The sequence below is a fragment of the Anarrhichthys ocellatus genome, unplaced genomic scaffold (genome assembly GCF_004355925.1).
Source record: "Anarrhichthys ocellatus isolate YVR2014 unplaced genomic scaffold, GSC_Weel_1.0 scaffold195, whole genome shotgun sequence".
In the NCBI taxonomy this organism is placed as follows: domain Eukaryota; kingdom Metazoa; phylum Chordata; class Actinopteri; order Perciformes; family Anarhichadidae; genus Anarrhichthys; species Anarrhichthys ocellatus.
Window position 1 is genome coordinate 94,275 of NW_022280225.1, and position 15,484 is coordinate 109,758.

The 15,484-nt window shown below is 39.0% G+C and overlaps 1 protein-coding gene across 1 annotated transcript in view; it reads right to left on the reverse strand.

Annotated features, from left to right (window-relative positions):
* The window catches only part of chd1 (chromodomain helicase DNA binding protein 1), a 42,950-nt gene extending 32,186 nt beyond the window's left edge, over positions 1–10,764 (reverse strand). Inside the window, exons 1-14 of the mRNA XM_031878710.1 lie at positions 10,399–10,764; positions 8,760–8,874; positions 7,879–8,086; positions 7,223–7,342; positions 6,885–7,075; positions 4,779–5,053; positions 4,257–4,482; positions 3,508–3,608; positions 3,231–3,409; positions 2,929–3,053; positions 2,553–2,769; positions 2,303–2,392; positions 1,958–2,148; positions 394–582 (exon numbers count right to left, since the gene is read on the reverse strand). Of these exons, the coding sequence (XP_031734570.1) occupies positions 394–582; positions 1,958–2,148; positions 2,303–2,392; positions 2,553–2,769; positions 2,929–3,053; positions 3,231–3,409; positions 3,508–3,608; positions 4,257–4,482; positions 4,779–5,053; positions 6,885–7,075; positions 7,223–7,342; positions 7,879–8,086; positions 8,760–8,812 (2,165 nt within the window). The 5' untranslated portion in view covers positions 8,813–8,874; positions 10,399–10,764. The remainder of the gene's footprint in view (positions 1–393; positions 583–1,957; positions 2,149–2,302; positions 2,393–2,552; positions 2,770–2,928; positions 3,054–3,230; positions 3,410–3,507; positions 3,609–4,256; positions 4,483–4,778; positions 5,054–6,884; positions 7,076–7,222; positions 7,343–7,878; positions 8,087–8,759; positions 8,875–10,398) is intronic.
* Between the last annotated feature and the right edge of the window lie 4,720 nt (positions 10,765–15,484).

The window sequence follows — 15,484 nt, forward strand, 5'->3', positions numbered from 1 at the left end:
ATATATATACATACACATATATATACATACACATATATATATACATACACATATATATATACATACACATATATATATACATACACATATATACACACACATACACATACATACATACACACACACACATACATATTTATTACAACCAAGATTTATTGTTTTATGCAAATAACCATTGTAGATGAATCACAAAGTACAATCGGAATCGGCCAAGAAAATTTCAAATGGTGCATCTCTATCTCGCAGCAAAATTAGATTAACTAGAAATCATAACCCATAACGACAAACTCTTCTGTGTATCACTCAAGCAAGAGCTGAACACAGATCAACTGAACTGAAGCAGATGTCGTATCTAAATGTTTTTGTGTTAACAGGGACGTGTCCAGCTCTTACTTGTAATACTGTTTCTGGATAGCGCTCATCTCCACTCTGAGGATCTGCTCCACTTTGGCAGGAAGAGATTTCTCCACATCCTTCTTGACTCGGCGCAGTAAAAAAGGTTCAAGCTCTTTGTGCAAACTGGTGTAGCCCGAGTCCCTGCCTTTACCATGCGCCTCCTCGAACAGCTCCCAAGAGTGAAACCTTGAGAAACAAGACATACAACACACATCAGTGGTGGTGTGGCAATACAGTCATCTCACGGTACAAGATACAGAATTAAATTCTTCATTTAGTCCTCCTTAAAACAAAATGAGCCAAACTGATTAAGTGTCTCATTGGCTTGTTTGTTTCATAAAGTGTTTCATGATGTATTGCTATATACCACCTATACTGTACATCAGGACCGTTTCAGCCCCAACTGACGTTGACTCAACTGACAACACTTCATTCATCGGACTTGACACAGCTCCTTTTGGAGACACAAAGGGCGATATAGAACTTTAAAAAAAAATATGCAGCAGTACTCCCCAAGACCTGTAAACACACCCATGGTGTATTAAATCAATGGAGCTCTTCTAAAACAAGCTGGAAAGAATTTCACAGACCTCTTCTAGTGCACATCACTGTTTGCCGTAGTACTGACTGATAATCGGCTTCGATGTTCAGCATTTTCACCTTTTCTTTTAAATCTGATTGCCGATCAAATAAATGAATTATAAAATGCACTACTTTGGCTCTGAAGCAGTCACCACTCTGGTTTCACTCAAAATCCCGCCCACGGCATTATCTGAATGGCTACATGTCACGAGTAACAGCCTATCAACAGAAGCCTTCAGCACAGCCTATCAACAGAAGCCTTCAGCACAGAAGCTGAAGGCTTCTGTGCTCCTAACAGTCAAAGCTGCTCTGTTGAGCGAGAGAAGCTGCGTTATGAATGTAAGGCAGCAGATATTGCTGAAGTTGTTTCCACGGGTAACATCTTGCAAAAGAAAAGAATTGCACAAAAATAAATTAGTAGTTACCAGATGTTCGGTTCTATGAGTAGGGGAAGAGTGAGTGAGACCATGACCAAATGAGACATTACATACAGGAGACGTAGGCTAAATTACACAGACCTGCAGATGCACATTCATTCCACATTGGACCCGTTCAATGCGAGTCAGCAGTCACTCTGTTTGTTACTGTTTGTAGAGAGTCCAGACTGCAGTGTAATTCATAAAGTGTCATATACTGGATTCATTATCAAATCAAGTGTTTGTGTCACATCTACACTTCAATTCTCTCTCTTTATAGTCACTCCACCAGGATAAAAAAAGAAAGAAAAAAAAAAGGCAGCCTGCAAAATTGAGCCGTGATTCAAATGACGTAGTAGACGTTTCTCTGTAGCCATTGAAAGGATCCAGCAAGAGAACACAATGTTTGTGTGGCGTTTGACGCAGCATCGCTATAACAATCAGCGCACAATCCGCCTACATGGTGCTATCTGCAGTGGAAAACGAAATTGAGAAAAGTACCCGATTCTAAAACTGGGTTGATTTTAAGTTAGTATCTCAGCATAACAATTGATATGGCCTACTTCTCGGGCATAATGAAGTGCAGCAGGGACCAGAGCTCTTTCAGGGAGTTCTGCAGTGGCGTTCCTGTGATCAGAAGCCTGTGATTGGACTTGAAGTCCATCATGGTCTTGTAGAGGAGGGAGTCATCATTCTTCAGTCGGTGCGCCTCATCCACACCAATGAAGGCCCAGTTAACGTTGCCCAAAAATGACTGAAGAAGCACAAATGTTACAAGTTTTATATATATTAATATCATACTGCACTTTACCATTTCACTTTACCATTTCATGTGTCATAAATAAAGGCAATTAAGTGATAAATAACAGCAAGCACATATTCCATGATTAAGTGAAGCAGCTGCTGACCTTGTCTTTGAGAAGAATCTCATATGTTGTGAGAAGGATGTTAAATTTGAGTCTCTTGCTATGGACGTGGATCCACTCATGTGTCCTGATCTATTAAATGAAAACACAAGGAAACAAGAAAAACATTAACAAACTGATGCTTTTGCTGCTAGTATCCATTCATTTTAACCTTCAATTCCTGAGAAGGGGACAAGGAAATTGTATCAATAGAGTTGAAAACCTTGTGTAACAGGTGTTTGAAGCATCGTACCATATTCCTGCTGCTGATGTCTCCCAGATAGACCACAGCATTCATCTGAGGGGACCAGAGCTGGATTTCTCTCTGCCAGGAGGTAAGTGTAGAGAGAGGCACAACCAGCAAGAAGGGTCCATACAGTTGGTGATCATTTAACAGGTAGTTGAGGAAGGAGATTGTCTGGATGGTCTTCCCTAAACCCATCTCATCAGCAAGGATGCAACTGTTGCCTCTATGAATGAAGATGGAGCAGAGAAACACCATAAGCTCAGATTGTGGACCTGCTACTCACTGACAACAGATGGTGCTTCCAGCATATGACCGCGGGATGTATTACAGAATGGACATTCAGATGATGCAAATTGAGAATTAAGGATTTCTTAAATCGTACTTGCACCAGGAGTGAGCCATCCAGTTCAAGCTGTCCAACTGGTAGTCTCGGAGCTCCAGTCCATCACCTCCTATATAACTTGGCTGCTTCTTCATGGGCATAAACCTGGGTCTCTGTTTGAGCACCTACAGGAAAGAACAACAGTTGGTGGTAGTCAGTGTTTCAGTCAAAAGTCAAAGTTCAGTTTATTTCAGACTGGAAACGGACCCAGAAGATGTCACACCAAGCTAAACTAAATTCAAATCGCTCAAGATGTAATGCATTACCAACATAGTGCCAAAGGAGACTTGGCAGTGCATTACCTTGCAGTCTCTGGATGGAATGCTCTTGGACTGGTTTCTGCTCATGTAGTCGTCAATGCATTTCTGGAACTTTCTGCCGATCAGAGCGCCGTCTTCCCAGCTACACTCGGAGTATGATAAACCTTGCCACTTGCATAGGTAGTCTGGGTAACCAGCCGCTGACTTCTGGTTTGAATGTCCTGCTCAAAAGGAATTCAGGGACTTATTTAGTTGCACAAATCCAATGGCATTAAATGTATTCAGAGAAAAATGCTTCAAAGTGAGGTAGAATGTGCACCTATGATTCGTTCTACAAGCTGGTACTGAGAGTGAAGGTCATCCATCAATTCTTCCTGACAATTGAAATACTCTATATCCTCTGGTGAAGCCGCCTTTAACCTGGGGAGAGGACAAAACGCATTCGAAAACAATTTTTTCAGAGGGTGCTAAATAAAAATCATTTTCATCAGCAAAAATTTACTCGCTTGTTACCAGAAGATGATGGTTTGAATCCCACAAAGAGACTAGGAAAATGTAGACGCCGACAGCGCTGCACCAAAAAAATTTCTATATCAACAATATCCCATTTAAATAAATGAGGTGTCCGGTTTTTGAATTGCTCAGAAGACAATAAAATGGTTAAAGGTTAAACCAATGGAGATGGCCAAAACTGCCATCAGTCACCTGGAGCAGATGGTTGCATGGGGTCTTGTGGCATTACAGTTATATCAGTAGATTACACTCTCAGTCACACTGAACACAGGTTCAACTGGAAAAAATGTTTTGTTTTTTTTATGTACGTATGTATGTTTTGAGACATTACATTAACAATTGTTTTAGGTTTAAATGAACAAAACCTGTCAAGAACAGCTCGATAGGGCAAAGCTAGAGATGGTGACATTTGGTTTGGGCATTAGAATGAAAATGGTAAGTTTAGGTATGGGTTTAGCAAGGGTATGGTCATTGTATTGACCAGGGGGGACACTGAGACTTAAGATTACTCATAAAGTGTGATGCTCTTGGTTTATTAAATAAACAAGCTCTCACCATCTCTTTTTCTCCTGGTCCTTCTTCTTGAAATTGTCCAGTTTCTTCATGCCTTTGACGTTCTGTAACTTGAGTGTCTCCTCTGTCTCCCAAGTGTTGTGGATATGGGCCCAGTTCTTCCACTTTATCAAATACTGGATCTCACCAGGCTCTTTGATGCTATTAAAGTTGGCATTGGGCTCCCCGTCTGCTTCTACAGCGTATACAGTGGTTACACTTCCTGTTGCTGTTAGGAAAAAAGAACAAGGAATACTGTGAAACATATTTCTACAATCATTCTTACAACTGGAGCGAACCCTCTTTTTTTTTTTTACAGAGCAACAGGAAGCTCAAGCTGTTTCATCACACTGGATTTCTAAACTGACTTCTTGGCATCTCCTAACTTCCTCTAAAAAAATGCCCAAATTCCCTCATTCTCCATACAACTCTTAAAATGTGATGACAATCCTGAAATTCCATACCTGGCTAAACACCTGTCAAGAGCTATAGTTAAATCATCAATCTTAGCACTGTGCTCTTTACCTCTTTTCCTTCCTATCCTGCCTTCCATCACTTTCTCCAGTGTTTCAAACTCGTCTTCCTCAGGTTGCGGGACATCTTCACCCAGAACTTCCACCAGGTCGTCTGAATCGGTCTTCAGCTCCTCGTCCTCCTTGTAGCTGATGTTGACTGTGGCCTGCCGCCGTTGCCCTGCAGACGCCCCCTTCTTGTAGTTATCATCGTCGTCCTCAGAGGAAGAATGCTTCTGGGATTTCTTCTTCTGGTTGCTGCTTTTCTTCCCATTCCGATAATTCATTCTGAGACATGACAAGAGATGACAAAAAATACATGGCCAGAGTTAAACTCACACCACTCTTTGTATTCCTTTAAACGGTCCTATGATCAATACCTAAATGGCTGAGATGAGTGACCACTACAATGGGAAATAGTTAAGAGAATAATGTAAGCCTGTAAGAGCAGGGCCATCCTTCAATCAGAGGATCGGTGGTTCGATCCCCAGCTCCGCTAGTCGCATGTCGAAGTGTCCTTGAGAAAGACACTTAACCCCAAAATTGCTCCCGTAGCTGTGCCTACAGTGTATGAATGTGATAGGATCTGAATTGTAAGTCGCTTTGGATAAAAGCGTCTGCTAAATGACTGTAATGTAAAGTGTAGCAGGCAGTCGGGTTTTAACTGGATGAGATTTTCACAGTACAATTAACCATTACAGACAATATCAGGGTTTCATGGTATTGTTATCATTTTTATTTTCAGTTACAATGATTCTTCTTAAAACAGTGTGTAAGATTTAGTGGCATCAAGTGGTGCGTTGCAGATTGCAACCAACTAAATACACCTCCGCTCACCACTTTCTTTCCAAGTGTGTCCGAGAATTAAGGTATCTTTAGGATTTTATTCCTACCAGAAGCAACTCTTATTGATACTCATGACCATGTGTATAATTTTTTTAAACAAATAAATTCAGAACAGAATTTGTGTATTTCTATTTTAAACATAACTAAATATTGTTTATATAGCAGCAATAGTAATGTTCACAACAGCAAAGTCACTATTAATAACTCCCTAGAAACAAATCTAAAATGTCAATAAAATAACTAACATTCCTGAGTGAAGTTTATAAAGAATGTCCTCGTGGCTGCTTTGTCTCAGACAGCAAAGACGTTTACAAAAACAAACTGAGCTAAACAGTTAGACAGATTCTGTTTTAGCTTGTTTGTTAAAAAAGAAAAAGAAAAAAAAGAATGCTTTTGGCCGAGCGAGTGTCTGTGCTTGTGTAAACATAGCATCGGTGGATGAGACTGTAGACAAAGCAAATTAAATTAGGTTTCACTTTTGTTTACATGTTCAAGTTTGTTAAACGGATGTATTGATAAAGTATTGACTTTTTACTCACAAATGTTTTATTGCACGAACAGTAAAGAGCAAAGTTCTCGTCAACTCGAGTAATCTTTACTTCACCTGGTGTCTTCAGTGTCTCCACCGTAGCCTGTCTGACTTGTGTGTGTGTGCGTGCGTGCGTGCATGTGTGTGGTTGGAGGAGCTCAGCCCACACAGAGAGAGCAGAGGAGATGTGTGCTCCAGCGTGATAATCAATTACACCAAAACATTTCAACTTAAAAAAAAAAAAAAACTTTAAAAAGCACCACTATCGTCGGGGCATATCAATACTCCGGTGTTAAATAATTTAGCACTGGAGCCTGTTTGATTCGGAAATACGCAAAAGTGCTCTCACAAAGAGCTATTGTGTGGTTTGTCCGTTCTGGGCTGCTGTAGAAACATGGCGGTGCAAGAAGGCGGATGAGGACCCGCTCCCTATGTAGATATAAATGGCCTTTTCGAAGCTAATGAAAACACAATTATTCAGGTCCTTATACACAACTGAAAATATAGCTATGAATATAATATTCCAATAAATCCCCCGAAATATTACACACTGTTCCTTTAAAGGACTGAAAACAGAGCATGTTATATAACTGAAGCATGTTAGTTTACATGTCAGCAGCACTATAGAATGTAAAATAAAACACTAAATAAGCAAATGTACAAAGTACTATAATCACCAATTCTAATACCAGTATAGTGTTACAACCCTACCAGAAAGCCATTAAAGGGCAACTGTCCACTTACTTTGTTGGAGGCTTTCTGCTTTTGATTTTGTGACTAGGCTCATAGTCTGATGCCGTTTCGTCACTGTTGTCCTCCGCTGATGAGTCTGATCCAGAACCACTACCTGATCCAGAGCCCGATCCAGAGGAGGCTGAATTTCTTCTCCTTTTGGATCCACTTGATGAGTCAGATCCATCGCTACTTGACGAGTCCTAAAAGAGATTATCATCAAAGACAGAAAGTTCATGTAAATGTATTGTGCCCCTCCAATTATAGAAATTCCAGCTAAGTAAAGAGATGATACCTCAAAAAGGTCAAGCAGCACAGAGAAAGTGGATTGGGGATCAATTCAAACAAACCTCATCAGATCCACTATTTGAGGAGCTTTGTCTCTTCTGCTGCTGCTGTTGCTGAAGCTGCTGCTTTCTGAGCATAGCAGATCTTTGCACTGCTAGGATACTTGGGTTGGACTTCCAGAACTGCAATCAATGAGTTTAGTGGAAAGTTACCAAAAATGTGTGAACAGGTTAACAAGCTTTCACTTGACAAGAGTCAAGCACTGTGTCAAACACCCAAAAAGGAACTGTGTGCCACTGATGATGCTCTGAAAATGTATCATGTGACTAGAGCCCCTTTCACACAGGCGGGACTGTTGCGGCGCTATTTCGCCTCACCGCTGCTTGGTTCCATGCAAAAAAGCAAAGCCGGAAACAGCGGAGCTTCTTTACGACAGTATTGCGGAGTTTAGGTCGAAGGTCAAAACCATCTGAACTCTTTGAGTATTGCAACTCTGCATGTTTTCAGCTATTCCCCGCATTAGACGAAATGTTGCCATAGAGATGCAAGAAAATGCTATGTCCATTTTAACAAAACGTTCCACACAAAGTTTAACGATTCGATGCCGGTTATATAACAGCAACTTCACAGTTAAGATGTAATGATCGACTCATCTCATTTTCTCCACATGTCCAGTTTTAGTAACAAATAGGAGTCCATGTTTCGCTAATTTCTTTACCTCAGCTCCATCAATGTTTGACTTATTTGGCGGTTCCATCTTCTCCTTGGATTTCTCTGTGTCAGAATCTGACCGGCTGCCAGAGTCTGAGCCACTACCTGAGTCACTGCTCCTTGATTGGCTGCTGCTGCTGGAGGAGCTGGAACTGGAGCCTGAGGCGGAGCCTGAAGCTGAGCCCGATCCAGAACCGGATTCATCATCAGAATTACTGTCACATTTAAAGAGAAATAATTAAAAGACATATGTGTGCATTAATAATTAATATATGAATCATTCACAAAAAAAATCAGTTTGTAATACTGGACTGAAATGTTTTAAGACCGGTGTCGATATAATACTTGGTACAAAAAAAAACCTTTTCTAAACCCGTTTGGCATTTATTAAACTTTATTGACATCTATTCTGGCACTGATAAATGGTGCACGTTGTTTGTGTGTGTGTGTGTGTGTGTGTGTGAAAGTGCATATTTTCAATAATTAGTTCAGTTAAGTTGCCATCACAACATTCAAAAATAGTTAAATTCTGCCTCATTGCAGTATACATACTGCTGTGTGGTGTAAACAACAGACTTGTTCAAAACAACAATACTGTTATCAACAGTGGCATTCCATTAGACTCAGTCTGTAACTTTATAAAAGGCACATTTCAATGGAAATAAACTGAAGATGGCAGTGTCCCAAACACAGAAATGGGAGACAAGTGGTATGAAAGTATTCTTATCCAGTCTAATGTGTACAAAAAGGGTCTGATACACAGTTAATATAATCAATATATTATCAGCTGTGTCATCTGAGACTGGACTTCTATAAAAAACAAAAGATTGTATCACCATCATCAAACTACTCTGATGTCCTTTTGTGAAATCTGATCAGTTAATTTACCTTGATTCTCCACTGCTGTTGCTTACACTTTCATCCTCACTGCGACCAGCCATGTTAAAGTCCAATATATAGACTCCCCCTGACAACCTGTAGTATTATCGTCCACGTGGTTAACCTGTATGACAAGATACACATTAAAGACGTTAGATATACTGTCTGGGAAAGGCCATGACTGTGCCTTCATCAAAGCTGACTAATTTCAGTAACATTATGCTTTCCCCGCAGTATGTAGGAAGAGAATCTGAGAATCCGTCAGGGTGCTTGTTGATAACACACTGCAGGAGCTAATCATCTACGCTTACACAGTCAAATGCATTTACGGCTCAGTATACCATATCTGACCAACTATTGCCCTGTCCTAGTAGAGCTGTCAATACACTTAACCACACGATATTTTGTGACACTATTTGTGAGAAGTAGTTTAGGGTGTCCGTTTTAGCGCTGAGAGACGGTAACTATCTCCGTAGCTCACAAAAACACGTATTTTTATTTTGACTTATGAATAAAGTTAAAACCAGAGGCTGTGCGAACGGCTGCAGTTCCATGTAACGTTAGCTAACTGTTAACTTAACGTTAGCTGTATTGGTTTTCCTCACCGCAGAGGCCTATCAGGCCTGCGCAGCAACAACGTGTTTTCACATCCACACGAAGCTCCATGGGCACTCTAAACACTAAATAACGACATTAACCTGAGACAAGCCCAAAAATATCGCATACTAAACGGACTTATGCCAACCTTTGTGTCATCAAGTCTTAGTGTGGCTACAATTTAGCGTGTAGCTAACTAGCTAATACCGGCTAATGACGCCAATATTAGCTATTGGCGGGGTACGTTGGCAGTAATGTATGCAGCCACTGCCAACGCGCCAGACACTATTTTATCTGTGAATTCCAAAGGAAAGCAATATACCGCAACAAATAGCGACATTATCGTATTGCTACCATCGGTTTGATTAATAACGGCCACTTTATTGCTACATGATAATGAATAACGTTAACTAATTACTGTTTGCTAACGTTAGCTCGTATGTGTTGTGCTAACGTTAGTATGATGATTTTCTGCGTTACACAATAATAACACTTGTAAAACACTAAAGCAACAGTTGGCGTTATAATTCCATAACATATGCCGCAACCATGCGGGTCGAACTTTAAATGGCGTGCACTCTCTTTTATTTAACGCGGGTTCGATAAACATTAAGTGAGAGGGATGGTAGTCCAGAGTTTACTAAGGTTGCCAAGGAAAGTAGCGTTAGCTAACGTTATGAAGCACGAGGCTAGCACGGAAGCTAACAAAATGACAAAACTTTGCGCTAGTTCATCTTAGAAGGGACCCGCTGGAATGTTCACTTTCCGGTTATAGTCTATACCCGGTGTTTAACAGTAGAATATATTTAACTATGCAAATGTCTGTGCAAGTAGTGGACTACATTTGAGTACTGAACTTATTTAGTATTCATTATTAAACCCACAAAACCAAATTAGCTAACCTAACTTCACCCTCTTCCATCTTGTTTTCATTCGCCGCTCACTTCTCGCGGCTTTTACCACATCAACATGCAACGTTAGCTTACTTTCTCACTGAACTAGGGGATAAGTAACTCCACGCGGTATGTTACCAGATGTTATTTACGGTTACCTGGCAAACTCCAATGGAATTGTTGTTTAAATCCACCTTTCCGCTTCAGAGATCCTTTCTTCTCTTATTTAACAGGCGAGCTAGCAGCTGCGATAGCTAACGCTACCTTACGCTAGCTAGCTATCTCCCAGTCAGGGAGATCAGCCCCGAACGATTCAGTTCGGAAGAACTGGTGCAGTGTTGGTTTTTACTCTCCTTCCAAAATCCGAATAAGTCCCCCTTCCCGATTTAGATGTAAACAAAGTCTAGAGCTCGCTGGTCAACTGCGATTGTAGAAAGCTGGCATTTCAATCCAGGGTCTTCCGAGAACCGGCCTCCGCCATGACGCCGTAGGGTTCACTTCACTAGGAAACCCCGGACAGTGACGTAACGATTGTGCGCCTCACTACAATGCATCAGCAGCGAACATCTGGACAAGAAATACTTACACAGAACAAATGGAACAACTCACTGATATGTTTACAAAAATGGAAATAGCTGCGAATGGGGGTATTGCATTAGGCAGGTGGGCGGTGAATGGTGTATTTGAGTATTTGAGTGAATTTTAATTATAGATCTGTAGCAAGTGAATCGGAAGAAGAACAAACATAATTGACTGAAGTAAGATCGAAGAAAGCAAGGAAGAATAATTCAGTATGAAGTCACAGTGAGACAAATATGAATTAAAAAAGCTAAAGCAAGGAAATGAGAGTGAAGAGTGGAAAGTAATCATAATATAAATGTCAAAGGATAGGGCATTTGGTGAATGTACTGGGTGACATAAGCAGGTGGGTGTGCAGCAGATACTATGTTTAAATGTTGCAATTGTTTTGGGGGAGCATGTTGCCGATTGTCAAGGTCGTGAAGTACAAACAAAGCAACGGAAATAACTTTCTTAAAGACTTAATGTGAAAAAAAATGTAATATGCTAAAGGTGAAGATGATCTGTATTAATCTACATCAAACATTGATTCTAAAAGAGATTTTCCTACATTAGGTCTACCGCATGAGCAGAATTTGAGTTCCAGGAAATGTTCAATTCAATTAAGTTAAATGAATATATTATTATGTCGTAAATACAACATGCAACAGACATACAAGGTCAAGGCTTGGTTGATGCAGGCCTACTTGGATATATAGGATTTGACTGTAGAAATGTAACATGAGAGGTTTACTAAAATAGATTATGTGCTGTCACTAGTTGGAGACCCAATGTAATTATAAAATAAGATTGTGCTCTAACTGTTATTAAATAATAGGTTAGGGTTATTATTGCATGCTTAATAATGTAAATAATATTTTCCTGTTACCCCGAGTAACGTTAGTCTATATCCGTTTTTAGGGGCAAAATACAGCAAATAAAAGTTTTGTTCTTTTTTATAAAGCATAGTAAAAGCCTCTTTAAAGCAATCATGTACCAAACAACTGATCAATACTGATTCTCTACTAATAGATAAAGCACTGATGAAGATACAGTAGCCTGCATATAGCCTGGCTGGGCTGTGCTCCAAGCAGACCAGATGGCAAGCAGCAGATGATAACATTCATTTCAACCATAGAGACTTGACTTGGATTTGCCCCTCAAAAATGACTTGTGAGCATCTCCAGTATTGAATAATAACATAATAACAATTGTTGTGAGTCTGATTGTGGTTGGATAGACATATCAGGACATATAGCCGAGATGAAATAGAGGATATACTACAGCTTTATTAAAAGTGGTATGCCAAACAAATGGGAGACAGGCTTTTTATAGTGTTAAAAAGAAGTCATTCGCTACAGAATTTATAAGATTATAAAAGACTCAAGCATAATTAAGGAAAACAATGCAAAGAGTAAAAAAACAGTAATGTTGGAGAGGATTCTGCTCAAGTATCTGGAGAACAACACCATTAGATAAAATATGGGGAATGATGAGACGAGCAAGAACACGATGAGGTCAATCAGACAGGAAATTAATCTTCCGGTGTTATAAAAAGAGGCAGAACTTACTTTTGAGAACATGGAGAAAGCAATAATGTTAGCCAAGACATTTGTTATAGTCCATCGTTCAGATAATTTACCCGAACAACGTAAGATTAGAAGGCAGCAAATATTAGATATACAGTACATCCTATAATGTATGAGAAAATAAACTCTGACTCTAGACTCTAGATGTGCCTTTTGCTGTTCATGAGTTGAGAAGTAAAATGTTTTCCCCCCTGGAAAAGATTATGTACAGTATAATGATATCCAATTGGCAGTGAATTGCCATTGGCGAGGTTATTGGAGCTGTATCATAAGGCCTGGGAGGAAGGCAAGCTTCAAGTAGTGTCAAAAGAAGCTGTTATTGTTGAAACCACCTGTCCAGATACGTTTATTCTCTTAACAGAAGTTATTTGTATCAGCAAGAAGTGGAGTGGGAATGCAGGGAAGAAGAGTGTTGAATGAATAAAGTTAGACTGGAACATGCTGAACTAAATTAATCTTTACCCCAGTTTTAAGAAAGTACACTGAATTAGACCTAATTTAAGCATCCGCAGTATACTCATGATTAATGTACTATACGTGTGCTATTTTTCATGTACTAACAATGTACTCAGTATACTAATTATATATCATTAGTGCTACAAAAAATACACTCAAACAAAATCAAGTGTACTTGAATGCACTATTTTGAGACACCATTAAAATGCACTTACAGTATATATACTCAAGTGCAGATTTTTATACTTATCAACATTAAAAAACATACACTTTATTACAACTTTGTGTAACTAAGTGCATTTCAATTTTATTATAGGTGAACTTAAAAGAAACATTTTGATAAATATATTTCATATAAACTATAAATGTATCTGAAAAGTGGATTAAAATATACGTTGAGTAAAAAAAGTACATTTAAAAAAAGAACAGCATTAAAATGATGTACTTAAGATAATCTAAATGTATCTTAATGGTATCTCAAATTAGTACACATGTATATTTCAATAAATCTTTTGTACCAATAATGATATATAATTAGTATACTAAGTACTTTGTTAGTACATCTAAAATAGGAGTATACTAAGTATACTTAAATTAAGTGAATATATGTGTACTTTTTTTATCTGGGCACACCTCATCATTAAGCATCCAAACTGTGATGTCTGCAATCAAATGGAGACTGTGCATCATGTCATCTTTGTCTGTCCTGAATATGCAAATGAAAGACAGTTATTACTGTAACAAACTGGACTGTAGCAGATTAAACACACAGAACTTAAAACATTCTTTCTAAACAGTCCTATCTCCAACAGGAAAACTGTTGACTGAAAACAAGAATGCTGTAACACTAGGGGCCATAATGCTCCACCCAGTTGCTATTCACTTTAACAAGAAGGACTGTAACATATAAGACCCTGCTTTGTTTTAAGAATAAGAATGATTCTCTGATTTACACCAAAACAGACCATCTATTGATGGTTTTAGGTGATTGCTGCTATCAAAGTATAAAATTACATCCATATATGAGTTTTTTCCACTACCTCAGCAAGGCCTGCTACGACCCCAGTCCTGCTGTTCTGTGATGTTCACTCCCTCAGTGTGTTTGGGTGGTGACCATGAACAGTACATTTGCAGTCTGCTGATTATTTACTTCTGTATACCATATAGAAATGTTAGAAAAAGGCATCTGTATAAATCTTATTTTGCAAAACCAAATGCAGGAACTATTGATATGTATGACAGCCCTCATACACATCTCAATTAGCATAAAAACACACACATAAAAAGTCACCAAACCTCACATCACTTTTATTATCATTATAGATGTTTTTTATTATTATTTTACTCAGGACATTGTGCATTTTAAATAAGGACAGTTCACTCCAAAGTCAAAAATACATATTTTTCCCTCCTACCTAGTGCTATTTATCCATCATAGTTCTGGTGTCAGTTGCCTAGTTTTGGGGATATCCATTGTAGAGATGTCGGCCTTCTCTCCAATATAATGGGACTATATGTCACTCTGCTTGTAGTGCTCAAAGCGCCAAAAGAAAAAGAAAAACTCAACAGCAAGGTCTCTTTCCAGATATCATGACCAGGTTACTGAAGATAATCCACACACTTTATCGTGAGTAGTTGCATGGAACTATTCTTTCAACTAAAGTTCCAACGAAACTGCTCACAACAAGGTCTGCCCCACATGCCGGGTGCCATAAAGTCCCGTTTTATTGTTCCAAAAGTAGGTAACACATCAAAACATTCTAGATTAAGAACTACAGGTAAAATGATTTGGGGGAGGACTGTCCCTTTAAAGCTTTTATTGCAATCCGTTATTGATACACCCTGGCTTTTTGATGTTTTTTAATCTGGAACTTTTATTGTTTCTTAGTGCCCTGATCCTGAAGATATACATTTACATCTCAGCTTTCATTTATGGTTGAATGGAAATTTAAATGAAACTTGAAAGGTGACAATGTGTGTGCAGATTTGTTGTCGGTTTGATGTGTGGTACTTTGTGCGATCTGGAACGAAGTGAAGTAAAATCAAAGACTACAAAGTGGAGCCCAACTACCTCCGTTTGTTAGAATCAACTGCTGATGTAGCAGCAGCACCACCTGCTGGTGGTATGTGTGTAAAGCATAATGAATTTAGGCTACCTTCATGCTCAATTTTATATTTTCTAATACATTTGATACTTACCTGTTTTTGACCAGGTTATACTGGATGCATAATTACAAAACAAATGTATATAATAATGACAGCTAACAATACTTGGGCCTAATTTAAAATGGACAACATTGATGATATGTTTCAGCGAGCATCATTGGAAGGCTGAATGAGGTCGTTGGCCCAATCCAGTAAGGTCCTGAAATGGTGTAAATATGAATGGGACAGCACTTTGCTGCGATATACCACGTTACCATGACAACGTCAAAAAATATGATGTACAATTGTGGGTAATTAGTTAATATTTTTTCCTCCCTGATTTGAACGTCTTCCAGGCTTTTGCCTCACGAGACGAGAGGTCATTTTAAATCATCTATTTACTCGTTTACGTTGTTTACGGATATGGACCAATAGGAAGTGACCCAAGAGCCCAGCAGCTATGGAACGGAAGCACGCATTCTGTGTTCAGTGTAAA